The sequence below is a fragment of the Mauremys mutica genome, chromosome 7, assembly GCF_020497125.1.
Source record: "Mauremys mutica isolate MM-2020 ecotype Southern chromosome 7, ASM2049712v1, whole genome shotgun sequence".
NCBI lineage: Eukaryota > Metazoa > Chordata > Testudines > Geoemydidae > Mauremys > Mauremys mutica.
Window position 1 is genome coordinate 28,066,723 of NC_059078.1, and position 22,865 is coordinate 28,089,587.

The 22,865-nt window shown below is 44.1% G+C and overlaps 1 protein-coding gene across 1 annotated transcript; it reads right to left on the reverse strand.

The window, feature by feature from the left end:
- Positions 1 to 13,358: 13,358 nt before the first annotated feature.
- LOC123374023 (60S ribosomal protein L14-like) lies at positions 13,359 to 15,902 on the reverse strand. Its single transcript, XM_045023415.1, has 2 exons — positions 15,847 to 15,902; positions 13,359 to 13,899 (listed from the first exon to the last, which is right to left on the reverse strand). Exons 1-2 carry the CDS (start codon positions 15,900 to 15,902, stop codon positions 13,422 to 13,424), a joined length of 534 nt encoding a protein of 177 aa, XP_044879350.1. The 3' UTR covers positions 13,359 to 13,421.
- Positions 15,903 to 22,865: the final 6,963 nt, after the last annotated feature.

A 22,865-nucleotide genomic window follows, 5' to 3' on the forward strand; every position in this document is an offset into this window, starting at 1 on the left:
CCTTCCACCATAGCTACCCATAGTGGACTGGACTTGCATCAGTGCTGAGTTACTAGTCCCATTTTTGCAGTGCAGACAAAGCTTCAGTATTTGCTGCTCCTATCCGGGGGGGGGGGGGGGGAGCAGTGACTGACAGCTCTAGCTCCCCACTATCAAGTGGGACCAGGATGAGGGAGGGAACTCACCTGGCAACTTCCTGCTACAGAGCGAGTTCTGCTCAGACTAATAGAATGGTGACAGTGTGGAGGAGGAGGCAGGAGTCAAGTCAGTGCACCCGGCTGTGGACTGATGTGTGTGGAGGAGGGCTGGCCATTGCTGGGGTACCTGAGGCCTGCTGGGAGAGAGTCTGTGTAGGAATAAGGGGACACAAGCATTTCCCTCCTGGGAATGCACTGGGAGATGGCAGGGGTGCCACATTGGCTGTAGAGGTAGCTTTCTTTTCCCATCTACCACCTTGAATGACTGTCAATTCCCAGTGTGCAGGAAAGGGCACTGCACACAACGAAGGAAGGGAGGTGCAGGCAGAGGCTGAACAGGAGGTGGATTAGAGGCAGAAAGGATCTGAGCAGAAGGAAGGAGTTTAGAAAACGGATGAAGTGTCATTTTGCTGAGGGAAGCATAGGGAACTCCCAGCTGCCAGGGCCGGCTTACAGGCAGGGCAGTCTGGAGTAGTGAAATTTGCTGCTCCCCGCTAATTGGAATCTAGCTGCCTTTAAGTTGCTGTCATGGAGGGAATCAGCCCAGCCACCGTGTTGTAGGCTTATCAGACCATGGGTCAGATTCTGCTCTGGTGCATCATGCCTTCACACAATGGAATGAGTCTGGATTTACACCAGCGTAAGAGTAGAAATTGTCCCACCCTGTGTTAGTAGACAGGATACATACAGTTACTGATCCCAACTTCCTAACCCCTGTACAGCATGTATTCAGCATCATGCACACAGTGAGGAATCCATTCTGTGCCATAGCAGGCTGGCACTGAAGACAGACAGGGAATTGGGGTGTATGGCTACATAGGTCGCAGTGGCTTAAGCCCAGCCTTGCCTGGAAGCTGAGGAATGAATCAGATCATGAACAGATACAAACTTTCTCCAAGTTTGGAGCTGTTTGGAACTGTGCTTTTGGTTTAGGACAGCTCTGCTTAGAAGATTATTTCTTGTATGTATGATCTGTCATTAAGGGCAATTTCAAGGAACTATTCACTTTTCCTCCGTAGTAAATAAAAAATTCTCATGGTCTGATCATTAACAATATCAAACTCCTGTTGCCAGCGGTCTACAAACTGACTTAAAAAATGTATTTGAGGCTTCTCAGCTGTTCATAACTCTGGTGGAAATGAGTAGGTTACATTTCTAAGCTTGCCAAAATCATGAATTTTCCATACCTGTGATTGACATTAGCACTTGCATTCAGTGTTGTTGTAGCCGTGTTGGTCCCAGGACATTAGAGAGATAAGGTGGTTAAGGTAATATCTTTTATTGGAACAGCTTCTGTGTCACTCAAGAGCTTGTCTGTCTCACCAAGGTAAAGAAACAGGAAGTCAAGTCAGAAGGTTGTTGGAATATTTAGAAAGCATTTAGATTTCACCATGTGACACAAGTGCGAATTAGAGTGTTGACAGCTGACAGGGTTCCCTGGGAATACTGCCGAGCACATGCCTTGAATCCTGAGTACGCTGCTGAATGATAGGTAACCAGCAGGGAGGACTTTTGGAAAAACTTCTAGGGGACAAAACAGTGGATAAAGGAGACTGTATAGGCAGAGCATATTTGGATTTTTAAAAAGCCTTTGTCAAAAGTCTTTCACAAGAGGCTACTGAAGAAACTAGGGAGTCATGGGGAGAAAGGCAAAGTTCTGACATGGATTAAAGACTGTCTAAAATACAAAAAATCCAAGAGTGGGAATAAATGGTCTATTTTCAGCCTGGCTACAGGTTAACAGTTGGGTGCCCCAAAGATCCATACTAGAGCAGGTGATGTCAGGGGTGGCTCTAGCTATTTCGCCGCCCCAAGCACGGCGGCACGCCACAGGGGGCGCTGTGCCGGTCGCCAGTCCCGCAGCTCCCGTGGACCTGCCGCAGGCATGCCTGCGGATGCTCCACAGAAGCCGCAGGACCAGCGGACCCTCCGCAGGCATGCGTGATGTTTAATATACCCTGGGTGATGTTTAATATACCCAGACATAAACTGAAAAAGAGAGCAAACAGTGAATTGGCAAAAAGTGAAGATGACACAAAATTTAGGTGACTCAAAATTAGAGAAGACTGAGAGGCACTTTAGAGGGGCTTACCAAAGATATATGAAATGATGGCTGATGAATTTCACTATTTAGTACAGTAATTCTTATTGGAAGGAACAGTATGAGCTACTTGCACATGTTGCTAGGTTATAAATTAGCAGTAACCACTCAGGAAAAGACCTGGGATTCATTGTTTACAGCTCAACGAAAACCTTTGCTCAATGTTCAGCAACAGTCAAAAAAGCAAACAAGACATTGGGATGTATAAAACTAGAATAGAAAATAAATCTGAACATATTGTAATGCAATTATGTAAATGGACAATATGCTCTTGCCTGGAATACTCTGTTCCAATCATCGCTCCCCATCCTCCAAAAAGCAAAATATAGCAAAAATAGAAGCGATCCAAACACGCATGAGGAAAATGACTTTAGGTGTAGAAAGACTTCCACGTGAAAAGATTAGTATGACGTTTTGGGGATCACCCAGACCAGTAAGGGGTCTGGCACTGCATGCCCTGTAATCTTGGGTGCCTTTATGCTGTGCAACTTTGGTTCAGACCACTGACCCCAGTAGCTAAACCACAAGCACAATGCCTCACCCAGGCTTCCACCATCCTAGTTACTCGTTCAAGGGTGACACCAACAGCCCTTCCACTCCAGAGTATCCCCAAATCAGTCCTCCCTGAATAATCAGACACTCTGCCTGCTCTCCTCTGGTTCATCACCCCTGAAGGCATGAAACGTGCCCCCCAGACACCAGCTTAATTTGGCACACACACTCCACAGAGTTTGCACAACAGAGATCTGCTTGGAATGAAAATAAATAAAAAGCTTGTTTAATAGAGAAGCCACAGATTCAAAGATAAAATAGTAAGGAAGAGCAAGTTACATAGAAAATAAACATAAAGAAGTATCCTTGGGCTTTACACTTCCATATTAGGTAAAATCCCTTTTCCAATACAGGTTACCTACTGTCTTTGAACAGTTTCCCAGCATACCCCCTAGCTTAACGGGGATCTAGCGTTTCAGAGACAGCCTCCCACTTCGAGGCTCCGTTTCTGGATTAAAAAAAACCTCAGACACCAATGTGCTTTTAAAAGGCTTTTCCCTCTCTTTTTTCTCTCACTCCATGGTGACTCATGTGGAAGTCCTGACTTTATAGAGACATGTCCTGATTTTATAGAGAGATGTCCTGATTTTATAGAGACAGTTCTGATTTTGGGGTCTTTTTCTTATATAGGCTCCTATTACCCCCCACCCCGTGGGGATTTTTCTCACTTGCTGTCTGGTCACCCTATGTGGAAGTCACCTCATAAACTGAGAACTAGGATGTCTCAATATTGTTCCATTAACTCTAATGGTCCACCATTTTCTCTTCCTGGCTGGACAATGGGTCATTACTTAGAGCTGGTTTCATGTAAACACCTGGCTTGGAAGGTATCCCTCTGTACTGTGAGGTATAGTAGAAATTGTAGTACAGGTTATGAGCGCAGCTTTCTATATTCATAGATTCATAACCACAGTCTGTATACATATCTCATAATGACCATCAAGTTCAGAACATTACAAGCTTTCATAAAAGACCTTACTCAGCACACTTTTACAGTACAATAATACAGTATGCAATAAGTTGGTTCAACTGCTCACTTAGGGGATTTAAACCTTGGGGTGTCTAGATGCTAATTGTCACAATTAGTTTAACTTCAGTGGAGAGATGAAGAAGGGGGAGCATGATAGAAATGTATAAAATATTGACTAGTATACCATAAAATTTGTCAGGTGCTTTTCTTTACCTTTCCTCAGAAAACAAGAACAAGGAAACAGTCAAAGAAATTGAAAGCTAAATTTAAAACTCACAGTAGGAACTTATTGATTTTACATCTCACATTATCAACCTGTGGCACTCATTGCTGTGAGATATCAGTCTCTACGTGTATTTCTACACTGTGATTAAAAAAACCCACAGTACCGAGTCTCAGAGCCTGGGTCAGCTGACTCAGGCTTGCGGGGCTTGGGATGAGGGGCTAAAAATTTCAGTGTAGATATTAGAGCTCAGGCTGGAAGCGGGGCTCTGAGACCCTCCCTGCTCCTGGGGTCTCCGAGGCTGGGCTCCTGTTTGAGCTCGAACATCTGTTACACTAATAAAATAATACCAACAGGATCTTATAAGAGGGGTAAGGAAAAATCCCAGGTTTATTGTAAATACAGAGAAAGAGACAGAAATCAGGATATGCAGTTTAATATTATTTCACTACTATTCCTTATTTATTTACACACTTATTCATACAAGTTCTGCAGTTGTTATAGTTACCAGCTTAGATGTTGCTCACGGCAGAGTACTGGCCAGGTAGCCTACACACGAGGAGGGGAGCAGAGTCCTTGTCAGATGTGCATCTGACGCTCCTGGAGGATGGTTGCAGAACCAGACTCCAAGTTCCTGAGTTTTTGGTTCCATTTTTATAGGATTTTGTCCTTATACAAATCTATGGGAATTCCTTCATCCTGCTGATGTTTGTTTGAGGTGATTATCAAACAGCAGGTGGCACATCCCTGATGACTGAATGTCTGAGTGTTATCTTGTTCTTCGGAGTCTTCAGCCCTGGGGGCAGGGCCGGCTCCAGACCCCAGCGTGCCAAGCGCGCGCTTGGGGCAGCGTGCCGCGGGAGGGCAGCAGGCGGCTCAGGTGGACCTCCCACAGGCATGCCTGCGAAGGGTCCGCTGGTCCCGCGGCTCTGGTGGACCTCCCGCAGGCGTGCCTGCGGAGGGTCTGCTGGTCCCGCGGCTTCGGTGGAGCATCCGCAGGCATGCCTGCGGGAGGTCCACCGGAGCCGCGGGACCAGTGGACCCTCTGCAGGCACGCCTGCGGGAGGTCCACCGGAGCCGCGGGACCAGCGACCGCCAGAGCGCCCCCCGCGGCGTGCTGCCCTGCTTCGGGCGGCGCAATTCCTAGAGCCGCCCCTGCCTGGGGGGGGGCACTTGGGTGGATTCCAGTTTGCCCTCCGGGGGTCATCTGGTTGTTCCTACTTGACGTCTTCTTCCTCCGATGGATACTGCATTCCTAGGCTGGGACCTCCCTGATCATTCATATAAACCAAGCATTCATTCACATACATTCCTTCTTTTAATTACATTAACATACATAGCAAAAAAGTTAAAAGCTTGTGTTCTGTTTGGAAGAACAATTACAGTTATTTTTGAGAACAGACTTTCTGTCTCAAGATGTGTTAACACAATTAACAGTTTGGCCTTGCATGTTTCTTGCAGACGGGTTATACACATACACTTTATGGTTCTACATATACTTTATGGTACAAAAATTTCCTGATGTGGTCCAACACATCTACACTGGAGTTTTATAGCCCCACAACCCGAGCCCTGTGACCCCGAACCAGCTGATCCGGGCCAGCCACAGCCATGCAGTGGGTCTTTTATCACAATGTGGATGTACCCTAAGAGCTTTGCAGGATTCAAAATGATTAGACAGTTATGTGGATAATGAGAATTTATCCACAATTGTATTAACTATGCTAAAACTATATAAGAGCTACAAACCTTCATGCTTCAGATCATATGCCTCCGAGCGAGGAGGGCAAGGAAAATCTTTTGCTCTGGGCAGGTTCTTCCATAGTTGTTATACTTCAGAGGAAAGTGAATTATATTGTCTATTATAGGAGACCGAATACCGGATTAGGCAGACCACAATGGCCTGATGGTATTTTATGGGAAATGAAACCTACAGATGCCCTAGCTATGGGCTTAACAGAGAACTTGTATTTATTATAATAATTAACATTGACAATTATAAATGGAACAGACTGTTGAGATATTATTCAGATCTATCCATAGGCGGCAGGTTTGTATAATTTTTGGTGGTGCCCAAAATGGTGGTGCCCCCCCGCTCCCGCCCTGTAAGCCGATATAAAATGAAGCTACAACGCGTCAGCACCACAAGATTACAAGGGTCAATTAAAAGTGGAAAGTCAGAAGCAGCACTTGCCTACTTCAATATACAGTATTATATTTTGTTGCACCTGTTGTGATGAAGTGGGAATGTTCTTAATATTTTCTCTGAATACTGTGTGGGTGCCTCAGTTTCCACTGCAAGATGCCAACTGAAGGTGTTGGGGACAAAGAGATCAGGTGGCCTCCTTGTCCGGAAGAGACACAAAGGCCAGAGGAGGGAGTGTCAGTTTGAAGCTGGCTGGGGAAATGGGGAGAGACCCAGAACTTGGTTCTGGGCTCCCCACCCCACAAGATGGACCTGACAGAGGGGTTCTGTTTTCTGTACCAACAAGCTCTGTTTAAACTGTGTTCCCGTCATCTAATAAACCTTCTGTTTTACTGTCTGGCTGAGAGTCACATCTGACTGCGGAGTTGGGGTGCAGGGACCTCTGGTTGCCCCAGGACCCGCCTGGGCAGACTCGCTGCGGAAAGTGCATGGTGTGGAAGGGCTGAATGCGCCGAGGTCAGACCCAGGAAGGTGTAAGCTTCTTTCCCTGGAGACAGTATGCTCCGAGAGAGGAAGGTTGGGGGTGGGGAGGTGATACCTTATTTTAAATCAACCGGGGGCTCCCAGCTGAAGAGGTGGCTGGGAGCCCTCAGGGGCAAATTAAAAGGCTCGGGGCTCCAGCAGCTGGGGGAACCCGGCAGTGTCAGCTCTAGATTTTTTGCTGCCCCAAGCAAAAAAAAATTTGTCTGCCCCCCGTCCCAGCCCTGGGCTCCCCCCTGTACCCCGCTGCTGCCCCCATCCTGGGCTCTCCCCCCACTGACCCACACCCCCTGCCGCCCCAGCGCTGGGCTTCCCCCTTTCCTCCCCACCAGTGCCTCAGCCCTGGGCTCCCCCACACCAGTGCCTCCTCCCCCCACACCTCCTGCCTCCCCAGCCCTGGGTCACTGGTAACGCTCCCAGGGCGGGTCATTCAGCAGGAATTTTGTATGTGCACAAAACACAGACAGGATTGGTTCCCATATGGTTACAGAGGTGCAGTAAAGTGGAACAATTTTCAGCTTGTGTGATTGGAAGATATCTGGATGCATATTATAAGACTGTCCTCCATAAATGAGGAAAAGTTGAGGTGCCTTTATTATTCTTTTGTTCCATTCTTTCTTTCTATGGGGAATTTGCCAATGCAATATCACTGTCTTCCTTTTAAACAAACAAAAAGGCAATGGCTGTTGAAAATAGCAATTCCAGTGCTAATAAGCATTTCTTGCTCAATTTTATCCTGCTTTTTCTACAGCAAGTTACAGTGGATCAGTATATTTGATTTGGGAGAAATGAAGTAACAGCTGCCCAAACTGAGCTTGAGCACTCCTGAATTTTGAGGTGTTCAAATCTGGAAGGCAGGTGCTGGGGTGGGGGTGGGGCTGTGGACTCTGTGGGGGAACACGGCAGGATGTATGCAGCAGCGTGTCTGGAGCTGAATGGAGCCAGACTCGCTGGTCTGAGTGGCACGGTAAGGGGGCTGGGGGTTGGAGAAGGGGTAGGGAGTTCCAGGGGGCAGTCAAGGGACAGGGAGCAAGGGTGGTTGGATGGGGCAGAGGTTCAGGGGGGCAGTTAGGGGACAGTCAGCAGTTGGATAGGCATGGGAGTCCCAGGAGTTTATCAGGGGACAGGTAGGGGGTGGGGTCCTGGGGGAAAGCTGGGGGGGTCTCAGGAGGGGGCAGTTGGGGACAAGGAGAAGGGAGGCTTAGATAGGGGCTGGGGTCCCAAGGGGCAGTTAGAGCAGGGGTCTTGGGAGGGAACAATCGGGGAACAAGGAGCAGCAGCATTTAGATAGGGGGTGGGAGTCCTGGGGGGCAGTTGGGGCAGAGGTCTGGGGAGGGGGCAAACAGCGGCTGCATGCCGGAATTGAAACAGCCCTGGGCTGCCGGCAGCCGTGGGGAGCCGTGAGCCCTTTAAATCCCAGCCAGGGCTCGGAATCTCTGCGGGCAGCCCAGAGCCCTCTGACTCCCGGCCGCGGCTGAGATTTAAAGGGCTCTGGGCTCCCCGCCGCTGCCGGCAACCCAGAGCCCTCTGACTCCTGGCCGCAGCTGAGATTTAAAGGGCTCCGGGCTCCCCGCCACTGCGGGCAACCCAGAGCCCTCTGACTCCCGGCCGCGGCTGGGATTTAAAGGGCTCTGGGCTCCCCGCAGCTCCAAATATTGGTGGAGCAGAGCCCCTACTTTGAATATTCCTGGGGCTTTAGCCCCAGGAGCCCATATAAGTTGGCGCCCATGGATCTATCCAATTGTTTAAGTAAAAGGCAAATTCTCTACAAAATCTCTGTAAACACCAAGGGAGATTGAATCACCCATTAAAATTGATGGGCCTCTCTGTGTCTCTTCTGATCAGTATCAGTTTATAACAGTGGCCGGAAGCACACACTTCAGACCAAGATGTGAACTTCCCCAGAATTTGGGGGTGGGTGGGTGCATCTTTGCATTGGGGTTTTATTCTGGTTCATCTGTAGGTTATAACAGCAGTAATGACCTTGGTACAGGACACCTCCTATAGATTAATGCCCAGCAGGCTTTCTTGGGCCATTGATTCCTCCCAGATGGTCATTAATCCCCAGAAGTGTATTGCACCTCAGTTGTTACTGCTTAATTAACTCTATAATGGCTACACTTGTTATAGCTACAGCTTTCATGTCTTATCCCATGTTAGCTCTATCATAAACCATCTGATTCTGCAAACAGGGCTTATTTTCCAAGAGGCACAGCAGATTATAATCTACATCTCAATTACATCCCAATTACTGGAAATAAGAATATAGTATAAATATGTAAAATGAAATTCCATACAGTTGAGGACAGTACAGTAACCATTTTTAAAATGACAGAGCCCTGATTTGTGTGAGCACTCCAGTTCCTCTTAAAAAACTCCCTAGGAATCCATGGTAATACTGAGAAGTACCAGCTTTCAAAATGTCTCTTTGAAGGCTCCCTTTGGGTGCCAGCCCTGGTTTGCTGAATGTTTGAGAGTATTTGACATTGTGGATCTCGGCCATCCTCAGATAGAGACCACAACTAGATAGAGGGGGGAGGAATAGCTCAGTGGTTTGAGCACTGGCCTGTTAAACCCAGTGTTGTGAGTTCAATCCTTGAGGAGGCTACTTAGGGATCCAGGGCAAAAATTGGTCCACCTAGTGAAGGCAGGGGGCTGGACTAGATGACCTTTCAAGGTCCCTTCCAGCTCTAGGAGATTGGTATATCTCCAATTATTACCTAAACAAAGGAACATCTGGATGAGAATTTTTTCTGAAACCCCTAGTGAATGAAGGGAAACATCTATAGGCACAAAGAGCGGGAAATAGTATGTCATAATACATTTAGCAAGTGAAAATGCAAATCACAGAAATTATATATTATGATACAAACATATATTAAAAATATTAAGATCACACAGTAAGCACTGAAAAGTTAGAAAATGCCACAGTTAGGTTGCCCATGCAATCTTAATTTGGCCCCCTTGTGCGTACGCATTATGATAGTCTTTAATGACATGATCATACTAATTTTTCCACATGACCCTTTCCTCATTCAGTGTACAGGATGGATGGAGCTCACCTAACGAGGCATGGAGAGATTAAAGTCAAAAGTATCCACTAATTTTAGGTGCCCAGTTTGAGACACCCAGGACCTGCTTTTTCAGAGTATTTACCATTATGTGGCACTTCATATATTCACAGCACAGCTTCCATTGACTTCAATTGCAGTGGCAAGTGCTTAGCATTTCTGCAAAACAGACCCCAGGGTCTCAAGGCACACACCCAGAAAATCAGGAATACACAGTTAGTGGCCACCTGTGAAAAATTAGATTTACATTTCTGGGCTAGTATCACAGAGGAAGGGATAGAGTCTAGTTCTCTAGGGAAGCATTCAATCTACCCATAGGAACATCCTTTCTTTCCCTGAAATCCCCTGCCTCATTCACCACACTTCCAATGACTTACCCAGTTGCAGCCTGCACATAGTGGTTCCTGTCCTTAGTTGAAGGAGTGGGCCTTTAGTTTTGGGCAGGTCTAGACATGCTTCTCCCACTCCCATAGCACACAACTTCCAAACCTACAGCCATACTGGACTGAAGACACCTGATATCAGAAGCTAAAAAGTCCCAGCCTGTTGAGTAGTTAGAAGGGAGACCACCTGGGAATCATGGATGCTGTAGGCAGCAAACACTTGCCAATTTCTGCACCAAAAGAAGCAAGGGTTCCACAGACAACAAACTCCTGTAGTATGCAACCCTGATTCATTCCCAGAGCAGGGGCGATGTATGCAGCAGCAGGTCTCTGGACAAAATAATATGTGATGATGTACTTAAAAACTCTGTCAGTGTGTTTATGCACCAAGGGACCAAATAAAGGTTGCACAGGCTCTGAGTTTTGGTGTCTGCACCTGGCACAGCCTGTAGTTGCCCAGAGCTGCAGTTGCTAGGAAAGTCCTGCTCAGTCCTGAGCTGGAGCATGCCCACTGCAGATGAAACATTTGGGAAATTTAGCTGCAGGTGTCTACTAAGCATGTGTGAACTGCATGTTTTCAAAAGTTTATAACTTGGCCAGATTTGGGCAGATTATTACAGGGACAGGAGAAGGCCCATCCCTGACATAAAAGCCACCCGCTGCCAAATCTCAAGTCCCTGCTCCAAAGCATGGGGGCCGCAGAGCTTTTCAGATAAAAGGTTACCAGAATTTTTTAACATGGGCAAAACAATGTTTTCCATTAGCTTTGATCTCAGAAATGGCAGAACCATTTTGGCTGAAATTTTCCAAACTATTTTGACCCGAGGCAGACACACAACATGGAAAATTTCAGCCTGACCTTTTATAAGTTTGAAAAAGTTACAAGCAACCTTTATTATGGGAAATATTGAGGACTCCTAATAATAGGCAGTGCCACCCACCCTGGTTATAACATATGGTGAGGAGGATAAATAACTTCTATAGCCTGGGAAGCTATTGAATGTTAAGAGCCAGTGAACATACTTAGAGGAGGTGGAGGGACTATCTTGTCTTCTCTTCTACCCTGGAAAATTATAAGAACACAGTCAATTTGAAATCTAGGCCCCAGTTTTAGAAGTTAATTCATGCAGGTGGACCCTGAGGCCGATACCAATCAATTGCTGGGATCAGGGATTAAGAGCATGTGTTACTTCTGTATGAAACCTATAAAGAAGGCCTGAAAAGTATTTTATTTTAAAGCTTTGTCTGTTTGTATTTAACATTAAAATGTCAGGTCCCACTTAAGCTTGCAAAACTGGGGAACCAGAGAAAGGGACCTGATGGGAGCTAAGACTCCCATCCAGAAGTGAGCTCCCTACAGGCAGAACCCTGCACCTGTATGGAGTCGCAGGTTCAGGGCCCAGAAGAGTGAAAAATAAGCAACTGAAATATTAAGAGGGGTGGGAGATTTATAGCCAGATTTAAAACTCTTTGCTTTTAGCTTGATTTTGCAAACACCTATTTTTATACATATATAAAATATATATAATTTTTTTCCAAATACAACAAATATACCAAACTACTAGAGTCCTCATAATACCCAAAGGAAATTAAGAGGATTAGGATAAAAGGAGGAGAAGGGGGAGCGCCATATCTCTCTGCAGGGTCTGTGTTAATCGTAGACCTCTAAAAAGTCAGCCCAAATTACTTTGCATTTTTCAGGCATTTTTTTCCCTGCAGAATGCCAGTTGTTTGTTAGCTCTGAGATCAGCCATATCACTGGGCCAGGCATCGATACTTGCTGCAGATTGACTTTTCCATTTTTTGCAGGATTAATTTTTTTAGTGACCAAAGTTGCGCATTGGAACCATGCTGCCTTATTACCAGGTAATCTCCCTCTAGCATGTAACTGAAGTGGGAGGGCTCCAACATCCAATATCAAATTGGTCCTTTGACCGACCTCCTACCAGAAATTTTTGATATAGGGGCACCCCCAAAACATGTGAGCTAATGTAGCACCAAGGGAGTTACATTTCCAACAGCAATCAGTATTTATGAGGCCCATTATCAGTAGCCTATACGGGGAATAGTATATTCTTTTGACACCTCTTTACTTTCAGTGAGCAATTAATATTTTGGAGAAGGGGAGTTAAAGACTGAGCACTCCCACTTCTCTACTTAATGAGGTAGAGCTCGTAATAGACGTGCACTGAGACTTCCAAGTCATCCAAGCAAAGCCAAGGACAAAGTGATTCCTGCTATTCCAAGACATTCCTGATATTTTTAAGGTAAATAATAATAAGAAAAAAAACTTTAACCCCACTTTTCTCCCCCTCTCCCCCCCCCCTCCAAAAAAAACCCAAACAAACAAACCTGAAACCAAACTAAAAAACATTCAGCTCATTTTTGGACATTACAAAGAAGCAAAAAATATCACAAGGCCAATTGGAAAGAAAATACATATTTATCTTTTGCCAGTAACATTTAACTCAGTAGTGTCCCTTTTATTCTCTGGTTGTGGGGCCAGTCCCAGTGCTGGGACAATGTTAACATACTACAAACTGAGTGAAATGCAATCTGAGACAAGGTAGATGAGGTAATATTTTATTGGATCAACTTCCGTTGATGTGAGAGGAAAAACTTTTGAGTTTACACAGAGCTCTTCTTTAGGAAATGCAATCTGGCAGCTAGAGTCTTTCATTGTCACTCAGCCCAGTCACATGCAACATATATGATCTGCCCTGATTGAGGTCACTAGCACACCAGTTGTTAGTTAAACCTTCATGTATTTACACTGTGTCTAGGGTTGCCGAGTCTCCAGGAATTAAAGATTAATCTTTAATTAAAGATTGTCATATGATGAAACCTCCAGGAATACGTCCAACCAAAACTGGCAATCCTAACTGTGTCTGTATCTGCTCTGCTAACCCCTTGCACTATCTGCATTTGTGCAATAATTTGAAGACATTGGTATTGTCTCAAGACTGCTGTGCAGTTACTTGCTCTGTTGCTCCCCCTGCAAATTAGAATGGTGTGGTCTTAAAGGCCCGTTTTTATAGGTCACATAAGAGAGTGAGGCTAAAGGATTGACACAAGGGTGCGGGGGTAAAGCATTGTGATCATTGCCTAGTCTGAGATCACTAAGAACCTTAGAGACTGGAGTCTAAGTTTCACAGCAAGCATTCCTTACATCTTGTTTTTCTTTTCTTTTTTTTTTTTTTTGTATATTAAACTGGAACTTTATTTGATTACTGACAGTTTATGCTTTTTTGGAAGCTTGCTTCTGGAGCTTTTTTACTTCATGCTTGATGATCCTGTTCCTCATTTTCTTTGCCTTCATGACCCTGTAGCGATCAAAGTCTGTCATCTTGGCTTTCTTTTCTCTGGCTTCAATCTTCTTTGCCCACCTTGTACCTGTCCATTTTTCATTAATATTTTCTTTCTCCCAGGCAACTCGCACATGCTTCTGATGAGCACTGTGTGGGAATCTGAGTACAAAATCTGTTAGCTGCATGCACTTGAAGGGCATAGCCTGCCTTCTTACACCACTGCAGGGGCCATCAACTAGCGCCCTGTTCTGGTCAATAACATCCACGATTGCCACCAGCTTGCCAGCATGTGGCCCAAAGGAGATATAGGCAACTCGGCCAATCTCAACGCAAGGAGGTTGCCTTTTCTCCCCTTCAAACTCAGGGTTTGGCTGCTGGTGCTGCTGTAAGGTAGTAAATGGACTGTCTCTCAAGGAAAGAAGGATCAGGATTTAAGTGGCAATATTCAAAGGGGAAGGCCATGCAGACATGAGTGCTTAATTTCACAGGCTACCCTAAAGGATTGTCTGTTAAGGGTGGTGTAGCTAAACTCCAAATTGGTTTTTAAAACCATGGTAATGGGAGCCATTGGTGCTAATTCATGATGACCTGACTCAACTCTTTGTGCAGCAGTTTGCCTAAGAGATGATTGGGGTCACTCTGAGTCAACTGGCAGCTTCAAGAATAGAGAGCTATGCGCCTTTCAGGAGGTCATCTTGAAAATGTGTGTAAAGACACCCAGAATACTTAAATGAGGAGCACTTTAGAAATGCATGTTATATGGGCAATAAACTGTTAAAAATGACACCTCACAAATCAGATTTTTTATTTGGTAGGGGGATAAAGAAAGTCTGTGATTAGTTGCAACCCTATACTTATCCTTACAGCAAGAGCATCTACAGCTGTGCCAATCTGTTCTGCTCTTTCAAGCCACAATAAGCATAATGAAATTGACAGTCTTTTTTGCTGAGCATTAGCAGAGAGCTAGGAGAAACTTCCATTCCCCCTGAAGGCCTGGCCTTTTGCACAATCATTCCAACTCAAGTTCTAAATTTTGTACATCAAGAGATTTTAGATGTTCTGAAAAATATTGCTTTTTTCCACAGAACATTGTCTTTAGGCTCAGGGCTTAAAAATGCAAAATAGTTTTAAAAAATATTTTTAAATGTACCTTTTATTGGTGTATAAGTGACTAATTTGCTTAAATTTATTGCTTTAGCTTAAGTTTAAACTGGTTTGGATGTTTGGCAAATAAATAGGATGTAGTTTAAAATATGTTAATTTTAACTCTGTGCCTAAAACACCATGCTGAGTTCTCTGTGCGGGTATTTGTGTGGGGGAAAAAACTATAGTAGTATATTAGATGAGGCCAGTATTTTCAAAAGGGTTTATTAATTTTGTGTGCCTAGGTGCCCAACTGGAGGCCCCAGAGCCTGTTTTTCAGACATGTTGAGCTCCTGCAGCTCCCAACAATCTTTAGGAACAATTCACAAATCCAGATCCAGTTTAATTCCCCCCCCCCCACGTGCACACTTCAGGGGAGTGATTCTCTTATTACTTACACCACTGTAAATTGGAATCTCTCTATGGAAATCAGTAGAGTTACACTGGTGTAAAAGAGAAAAATCAGACTGCAAGTGTTCAAACTACCCTTTATAACGTGGCAAAAAGGAAGCAAAAGAACCCTCTGTACTTTACAAATAATCAAGGCTGTCGATTAATTGCAGTTAATTCACGCGATTAACTCAAAAAAATTAACTGTGATTAAAAAAATTAATCGTGATGAATCACACTGTTAAACAATAGCATACCAATTGAAATGTATTAAATAGTTTTGGGCATTTTTCTACATTTTCAAATATATTGATTTTTATGACAACACAGAATACAAAGTGTACAGTGCTCACTTTATATTATTTTTGATTATACATATTTGCACTGTAAAAATGATAAACAAAAGAAATAGTATTTTTCAATTCACCTCATACAAGTACTGTAGTGCAATCTCTATCGTGAAAGTGTAACTTACAAATGTAGATTTTTTGTTACATAACTGCATTCAAAAAACAAAATAATGTAAAACTTTAGCGCCTACAAGTCCACTCAGTCCTACTTCTTGTTCAGCCAATCGCTAAGAGAAACAAGTTTGTTTACATTTGCAGGAGATAATGCTTGCCCTCTTCTTGTTTACAATGTCACATGAAAGTGAGAACAGGAGTTCACATGGTACTTTGGTAGCTGGCATTGCAAGGTATTTACGTGCCAGATATGCTAAACATTCATATGCCCCTTCATGCTTCAGCCACCATTCTGTGTTAATTAAACTTTTGACTGAATTCCTTGGGGGAGAATTATATGTTCCCTGTTCTGTTTTACGTGCATTCTGGCATATTTTTCATCTTATAGCAGTCTCGGATGATGACCCAGCACATGTCATTTGATTTACAAACACTGTTACTGCAGATTTGACAAAATGCAAAGAAAGTACCAATGTGAGATTTCTAAAAATAGCTACAGCACTCGACCCAAGGTTTAAGAATCTGAAGTGTTGTACAAAATCTGAGAGGGATGAGGTGTGGAGCATGCTTTCAGAACTCTTAAAAGAGCAACACTCCGATGTGGAAATTACAGAACCCGAACCACCAAAAAATAAAATCAACTTCTGCTGGTGACATCTGACTCAGATGATGAAAATTAATGTGCGTTGGTCCACTCTGCTTTGGATCGTTATTGAGCAGAACCCGTCATCAGTTTGGACACATATCCTCTGGAATGGTGGTTGAAGCATGAAGGGACATATGAATCTTTAGTGCATCTGACATGTAAATATGTTGCAACGCCGGTTACAACAGTGCCATGTGAACACCTGTTATCACTTTCAGGTGACATTGTAAACAAGAAGTGGCCACCATTATCTCCTACAAATATAACCAAACTTGTTTGTCTGAGCAATTGGCTGAAGTAGGACTGAGTGGACTTGTAGGCTCTAAAGTTTTACATTGTTTTATTTTTGAATGCAGTTATTTTTTGTACATAATTCAACATTTGTAAGTTCAACTTTCATGATAAAGAGATTGCTCTACAGTACTTGTATTAGGTGAACTGAAAATACTATTTCTTTTGTTTTTTACAATGCAACTATTTGTAATAAAAATGAATAGAAAGTGAGCATTGTACACTTTGTATTCTGTGTTGTAATTGAAATCAGTCTATTTGAAAATTTAGAAATACATCCAAAAATATTTAAATAAATGGTACTCTATTATCATTTAACAGTTCGATTAATTGCGATCAATTTTTTTAATTGCTTGTCAGCCCTACAAATAATAGATCAAACTGACTGTCCACTAGAGGGAACTCTTATTCAGTCTGAGTTAAGTAGATTATGCAATACCTTCCTTTGGAGCAAAGGGAAATGTTACACAAGCTTGTGGGCCAGAAAGGTTCCTTCTTCGGATGCCATGTTATCTGCCTTCTTGACTTTCTCTGCCAGCCTGTAGGAACATGTCCAGTCAGAAGGGAGCAGCACACAAGTGTACTGAACGGGAACGTAACTAAGAAGGTGGCCCCCACTTAACAGATTTCAACCTGCTATTAAGTTTTTGTTCTGACATTTTGTTATGGGAAGTAGATGCTGAGGGTCTCAAGAGAAAAGTGGTCATGCACATGAAGCGTTGGACTGGGAAAGACAGGGAGGGAGATTGATCAATAGAAACTGAATAGAAGATTATCGGGACTCTATTCGCTATTCTAGTCAGGTTCTTATGCTACACTCATCACTATAAAATCTGAGCACTGGCTACTTCCATTGTCTCCATCTTTCTCCCCTCCTCTGTTGAATTATCTCCTCTTTATTCCTTCCTTCCTCTTTCCCCATATTGAAAATAATTAAATAGTGTATAAACACTTTCTTCTTCTGGTTCTTGCTGATGCTCCCAGGCTCTTGGTCCCCATTCTGCTGAGTAGGGAGGCACTTCTTTTCAGCTAATGACAGAAGAGGCTGCTTCTCAAACACAGAAGGATCCCAGCAACCTTGTAGCTGCACCTCTAATGGCAATAAGAAGGTCTGAGTTTAAGAAAAAGGCTAGAATGCGCATAATGGTGTGAACATCATGCTCATGCTTCACAGCATTTCAGTGTTTGCATCACAGGTTTGTGGGTTAGCAACATGTAGATCCTTAAAACAGGAACGTGCAAAATGGCTCACAAGGCCCTATATAATCTTTCTCCCACCTTTGTTTTCTGCTCCCATTTCCCCTTCTCTTTCCTATCCTTTGGCTTTAGCGCTTCAGCCAGTGGTTCTCAGCCTGTGGGCCTCTTGCAATCCAATCAGCACACAGCTGCAGCCCATGTGACATCCTCAGGGCCATACAGGTAGTATATATTGTGTAGATGCACACAGGGAGCTGCATATGTGGCCTGCAATGGTAAATAGATTGAGAACCACTGGCTTCAGCCATCTCTGCCTCCTACTCAGGATTATACTTTCTATCATGCTGCCCTGACCTCTTCTGAACAATCTGTGTTCCTATACTTCAATTCCGTTCCCCGCCCTTATAATCACTCCTAAACCCGCAGCTCTTTGAACAATCCCTCTTCCCTTTGTCTCTTCATTAGTCATCTCCACACCCTCTCTTCCTTCAAAGGTGTCTGGTCTTGTCTAACTTCATTCTTAAATGCTTTTGTGCCAGGGATTCCAGAGAATGTGTCTTATTTTATGTATGAGAGATTATTAAATTAACACTGCATTTTATAAATGGTTTTTAATCATATCCTTGATACGACAGCCAAAAGACTGTTGAATTAATTATGCTAGACCTAAAGAAAATAATTATTTGACAATTTTACCTTTAGTAACATGTTTTAATAAAGGTTATTTTTGTTCAAAACCTGCAATGAAAATAAGCCCCCTAACAACTGTGACATTTCAGGCTGGATTTATTCTAGGAAAGAAAACTATGATTGTGCAGGCAAGATGCTACATTAGGTTCATTATCATAAAAAAAATTGCTCTGCTGCTAACATAATAGAGAGAAAGCAAAATCCAAGTGAGATTGTGGAAGAGAATAGCAGGCTCAAGACATCTACTACCTTTGTGACTGGTACTGCTGTCTATCAAAGGTAACCTTGCTTTTACTGCTGCCTTTTCTGTAGTTAGAGGCAGATCAGTTATGTGTTAAGAGAACCTAAATTTACTATAGAGGAGGTTCCATTAATAGGCTGAACATGTTACCCAATGCTTTTTTAAGTACAGGAGCTAAAATATATCCTATTTAAGGTTACAAAGCATGAACAAGGTTACATAGCATACAGTGAAATATTTTAAGTGGGATATAAAGAATGTAAACATATAGGAAAAGGTATCACAACAGGAATCTAATCAAGACAAGTTTTGTTGACAAAGCTGCAATGAGAGAGATAGGGGCTAGATACAACTATTTACTGTCAGGCTGGAGAAGTTTGCCTGACAGGCTATTAGGTGAAAGGAGGAAAGGGTGAGCAGCATAAAGGAACAGAACAAAGGAAATGGTAGGTAACAAACTCCAATACCCTTAAGTCTAGCTGAGTTTTGCCACAGTTTCATCAAGAGCACAATGTGTCTGTCAGAAGGAAAAGAATGCAACATTTGATCAGCGTTTGCTCCCCACATCACACTGGTTTCTACTAAGAATATTTTGCCATTCATTGTTAGTTTTCCAGGCCTGTAAATAATTTGTTAGAGCATGAGCTCTTGAACCAGAGATGGTTGTGGGGCAGAGGTGTAATCTCTCATTTAGATTTCTTCAAGGGATACCTCACAAATCTCAGTTCTTTTTTCCCCCTCCTAGTCCTTTTCTTTTCACTTTAAATCAGAGCATGAATGCCAGAAATAACAACAACAAAATTGTGAAAATTGCCCAAAATGTTGCTGGTTTTTCATCAAAATTTTGAAAAATTCATAAATCTCAGCCAGTCTTACTCAAAGTGCAAACTGGTCGTTGGCACAGAAAACCTGTCACAGTGATTTATGACATTTATAGCGCCCTCCCTCACACTTACATTCCAATAGCTTTAAAATTTCCTCTTTAATGCACTGTGGATGATGGGGGAGGGGGGATTCAGCTACAATGTGCATGATTTAATTTGTGTCAAGGGGCCCTTCTGCCTCCCTCCAGGCGGTCCGCTGAAAGAAGCTGTGGAGCAGGAAAGAGATATCTGTTATTTTGTATGAAAATGGTATGTACCTCAGTTTACCTGCTCGCTATTAGTCTGGCTGATTGCATGGAGTGAAATCAATGGAGGGCATAAGGCGGAAACAAACAGGAAATGAAACAATGATAGAAGGTCTCTCTAGGCAGAATAACAGAATTCTTAAGAGAACAGTGGGTAAGCTACTCCTAGGGAAATCACTGCCTGCCTCTTGCCAGCCTGGTTAACAGGCCTATTTTTCTAAGGCCAGAGAGAGCCTAAGATTAAAAAAAACCCACTATGCCATTAAACTCTGGCCTAGAGACAAAAAGGGAAAGGGGCAGCAGCTGGCAGCAGTGGCTCTGGGAGAGATGCTGGTGGGAGAGACATGGAGAGGGGGAGAGAGAAATTGCAAAAGCAGAGTCTCTCGCTCCCTACTCAGATATATTATAGGCAGAGCCTATGGCAGGGCCATGGAACTCAGGCAGGGGGTCTGCAGAATGGACCTGGTACAGCTGAGCTTGCCTAAGCATTGGGAGAGGTGATGAGCAGCCTGTTGTGGGTTTAACCCTTTCCCCCTACTTGCTGTGTGCTTTTGGGTGAATGGGCAATAGTCTGTTTGGAAGGAAACATTCCGAGTCACTTTACTCAGAGGATGATCACAGGTGCAGTTCCTCCCTGAGCCTTCACACAGGCACTGCCCTCGAACCCCTCCACCCAGGGACCATTGTCTCCCTTCCCCAGTCATTCTGATGTCCTTATGCCCTGGCTTGTGTGTGCCCTATGCTGCTCTATGGAGAGTGAACGTTGACCATCTCTAAGTCTTGGGGGCATCTGTGTTTAAACAAAAAGCTCTGTGAGACCCTGCAAAACTGATCAACTTCTTCACTGAATCCAAGCAGTTAACCTGCGTAAGAAATGACTGTGCTAATACCTTTCTTCTTGCCTTTGTACTTACTGTCCAGAAGGAAGCATATTTTGCTGCTGCTGCAATCCATTAACTTCCTTCTATTTCACAGTTGGGTGCTATTTTCCTCCAGGGGAGAATCACAAAATAAACACGCTTCAAATAATGAAAACTCTCTACCCCATTAATGGCTTTTTTTTGAGTTGTGCCTTTAGGGGGAGATTTTCAAATCCTCCTTTGTACCTTTGCAAATCTTCCCCTTGGCACTCTTCAGTGGAGCTATGTTGATTTACGGCAGCTGAGAATTTGGCCCTACGTACCTTTTCCTATGAGAACTTGGGCTCATCACCTAAAGAGTTACCTGCAGACAGTATTGTACAATAATGGAGAAAGGTGTACACTAGCACTGGCATGGATGCCCCCCTGCTTTCCTCCATTGTAAATGTGACATTACAGCTGCAGTTTTTCAGATGAGAGATTTAAATCATGGTCCCGTCTGTCTAGCTCTGGTAGAAATTAAAGGTCCCATGGTAGTTTTCAGCAATATGTGTTTACAGTGGTTAAAGCAAAGGGCTCTGATTTTTGTCTGGGGTCACGAGGACTACCACAATATAAATAATAACAACTGGTAACTGCAGTGTCTTTATCAACATTCCTCACAATTGAACAGGAGCTAATGGTTTTGAGTGAGCTAGTGGTGAGCAGATAGTGACCACTTTCCTTAGAGCTACTGGACAGTTATTTATATAGAGCCATTGTGCTAGATACAAAATCTTTCCCTCCAAGAAGTGCCTTGTCCTGTACAGAAAGGAAGGGAGGTATGGTCTCTGTCCCAAAGAGCTTACAGGCAGTGAGTACCTAGCTAATGTCAAGTATTTTGGGATACATTATTTGAGAGCTGCTATGAAAGTGCAGGGTCGTGCACTTAGGACAGAAGAATTCCACGCAGGGGCAGCTCTAGACATTTCGCCGCCCCAAGCAGGACGGCATGCCGCGGGAGGCGCTCTGCCGGTCGCCGGTCCCGCGGCTCCGGTGGACCTCCCGCAGGCGTGCCTGAGGAGGGTCCGCTGGTCCCGCGGCTCCACCAGACCCTCCGCAGGCACGCCTGCGGGAGGTCCACTGGAGCTGCCTGCCGCCCTCCTGGCGACCGGCAGAGCGCCCCCCGTGGCATGCCGCCCCAAGCACGTACTTGGCGTGCTGGGGTCTGGAGCCGCCCCTGATCCCACATACTGCTACTAGGGACCGAGCGGCTAGGCAGCAGTTCTGCAGAAAAGGACCTAGGGGTTACAGTGGACGTGAAGCTGGATATGAGTCAACAGTGTGTCCTTGTTGCCAAGAAGGCTAACAGCATTTTGGGCTGTTTAAGTAGGGGCATTGCCAGCAGATCGAGGGATGTGATCATTCCCCTCTATTCGACATTGGTGAGGCCTCATCTGGAGTACTGTGTCCAGTTTTGGGCCCCACACTACAAGAAGGATGTGGAAAAATTGGAAAGAGTCCAATGGAGGGCAACAAAAATGATTCGGGGGCTGGAGCACACGACTTATGAGGAGAGGCTGAGGGAACTGGGATTGTTTAGTCTGCAGAAGAGAAGATTGAGGGGGATTTGGTAGCTGCTTTCAACTACCTGAAAGGGAGTTCCAAAAAGGATGGATCTAGACTGTTCTCAGTGGTACCCGTTGACAGAACAAGGAGTAATGATCTCAAGTTGCAGTGGAGGTTTAGGTTGGATATTAGGAAAACTTTTTCACTAGCAGGGTGGTGTAGCACTGGAATGGGTTACCTAGGGAGGTGGTGGAATCTCCTTCCTTAGAGGTTTTTAAGGTCAGGCTTGACAAAGCCCTGGCTGGGATGATTTAGTTGGGGATTGGTCCTGCTTTGAGCAGGGGGTTGGACTAGATGACCTCCTGACTTCCCTTCCAACCCTGATATTCTATGATTCTATGAAACCAAGTTCTATCCTAGTTTTTGAAATTGTTTAATTATTATTTGATTATTAATTCATTGTTGTGAAGAATGTTATCTAATGATTAAAACAGGGAACCGGGAATTAAAGCTTTTGGGTTCTTTTCCCACCTCTGCTATTGATGCAGTGCAGTCTCAGGTAAGTTATTAGCAGCTAGATTTTCAAAAATGGCCCATCCTCAATTTATGGATGCTCATATTTCTATTCTATTCTATTTAGCTCAGGAGCTAAAGCTCCCATTGGCTTCAGCACCTCTGAAAAATCAGGCACCCAAAAAACTGAGACAGCTAAAATCAGTGGCCATTCCTGAAAACTTCCTCTATAGAGGCAAAATAGGTGTAATAAAACTTAGCC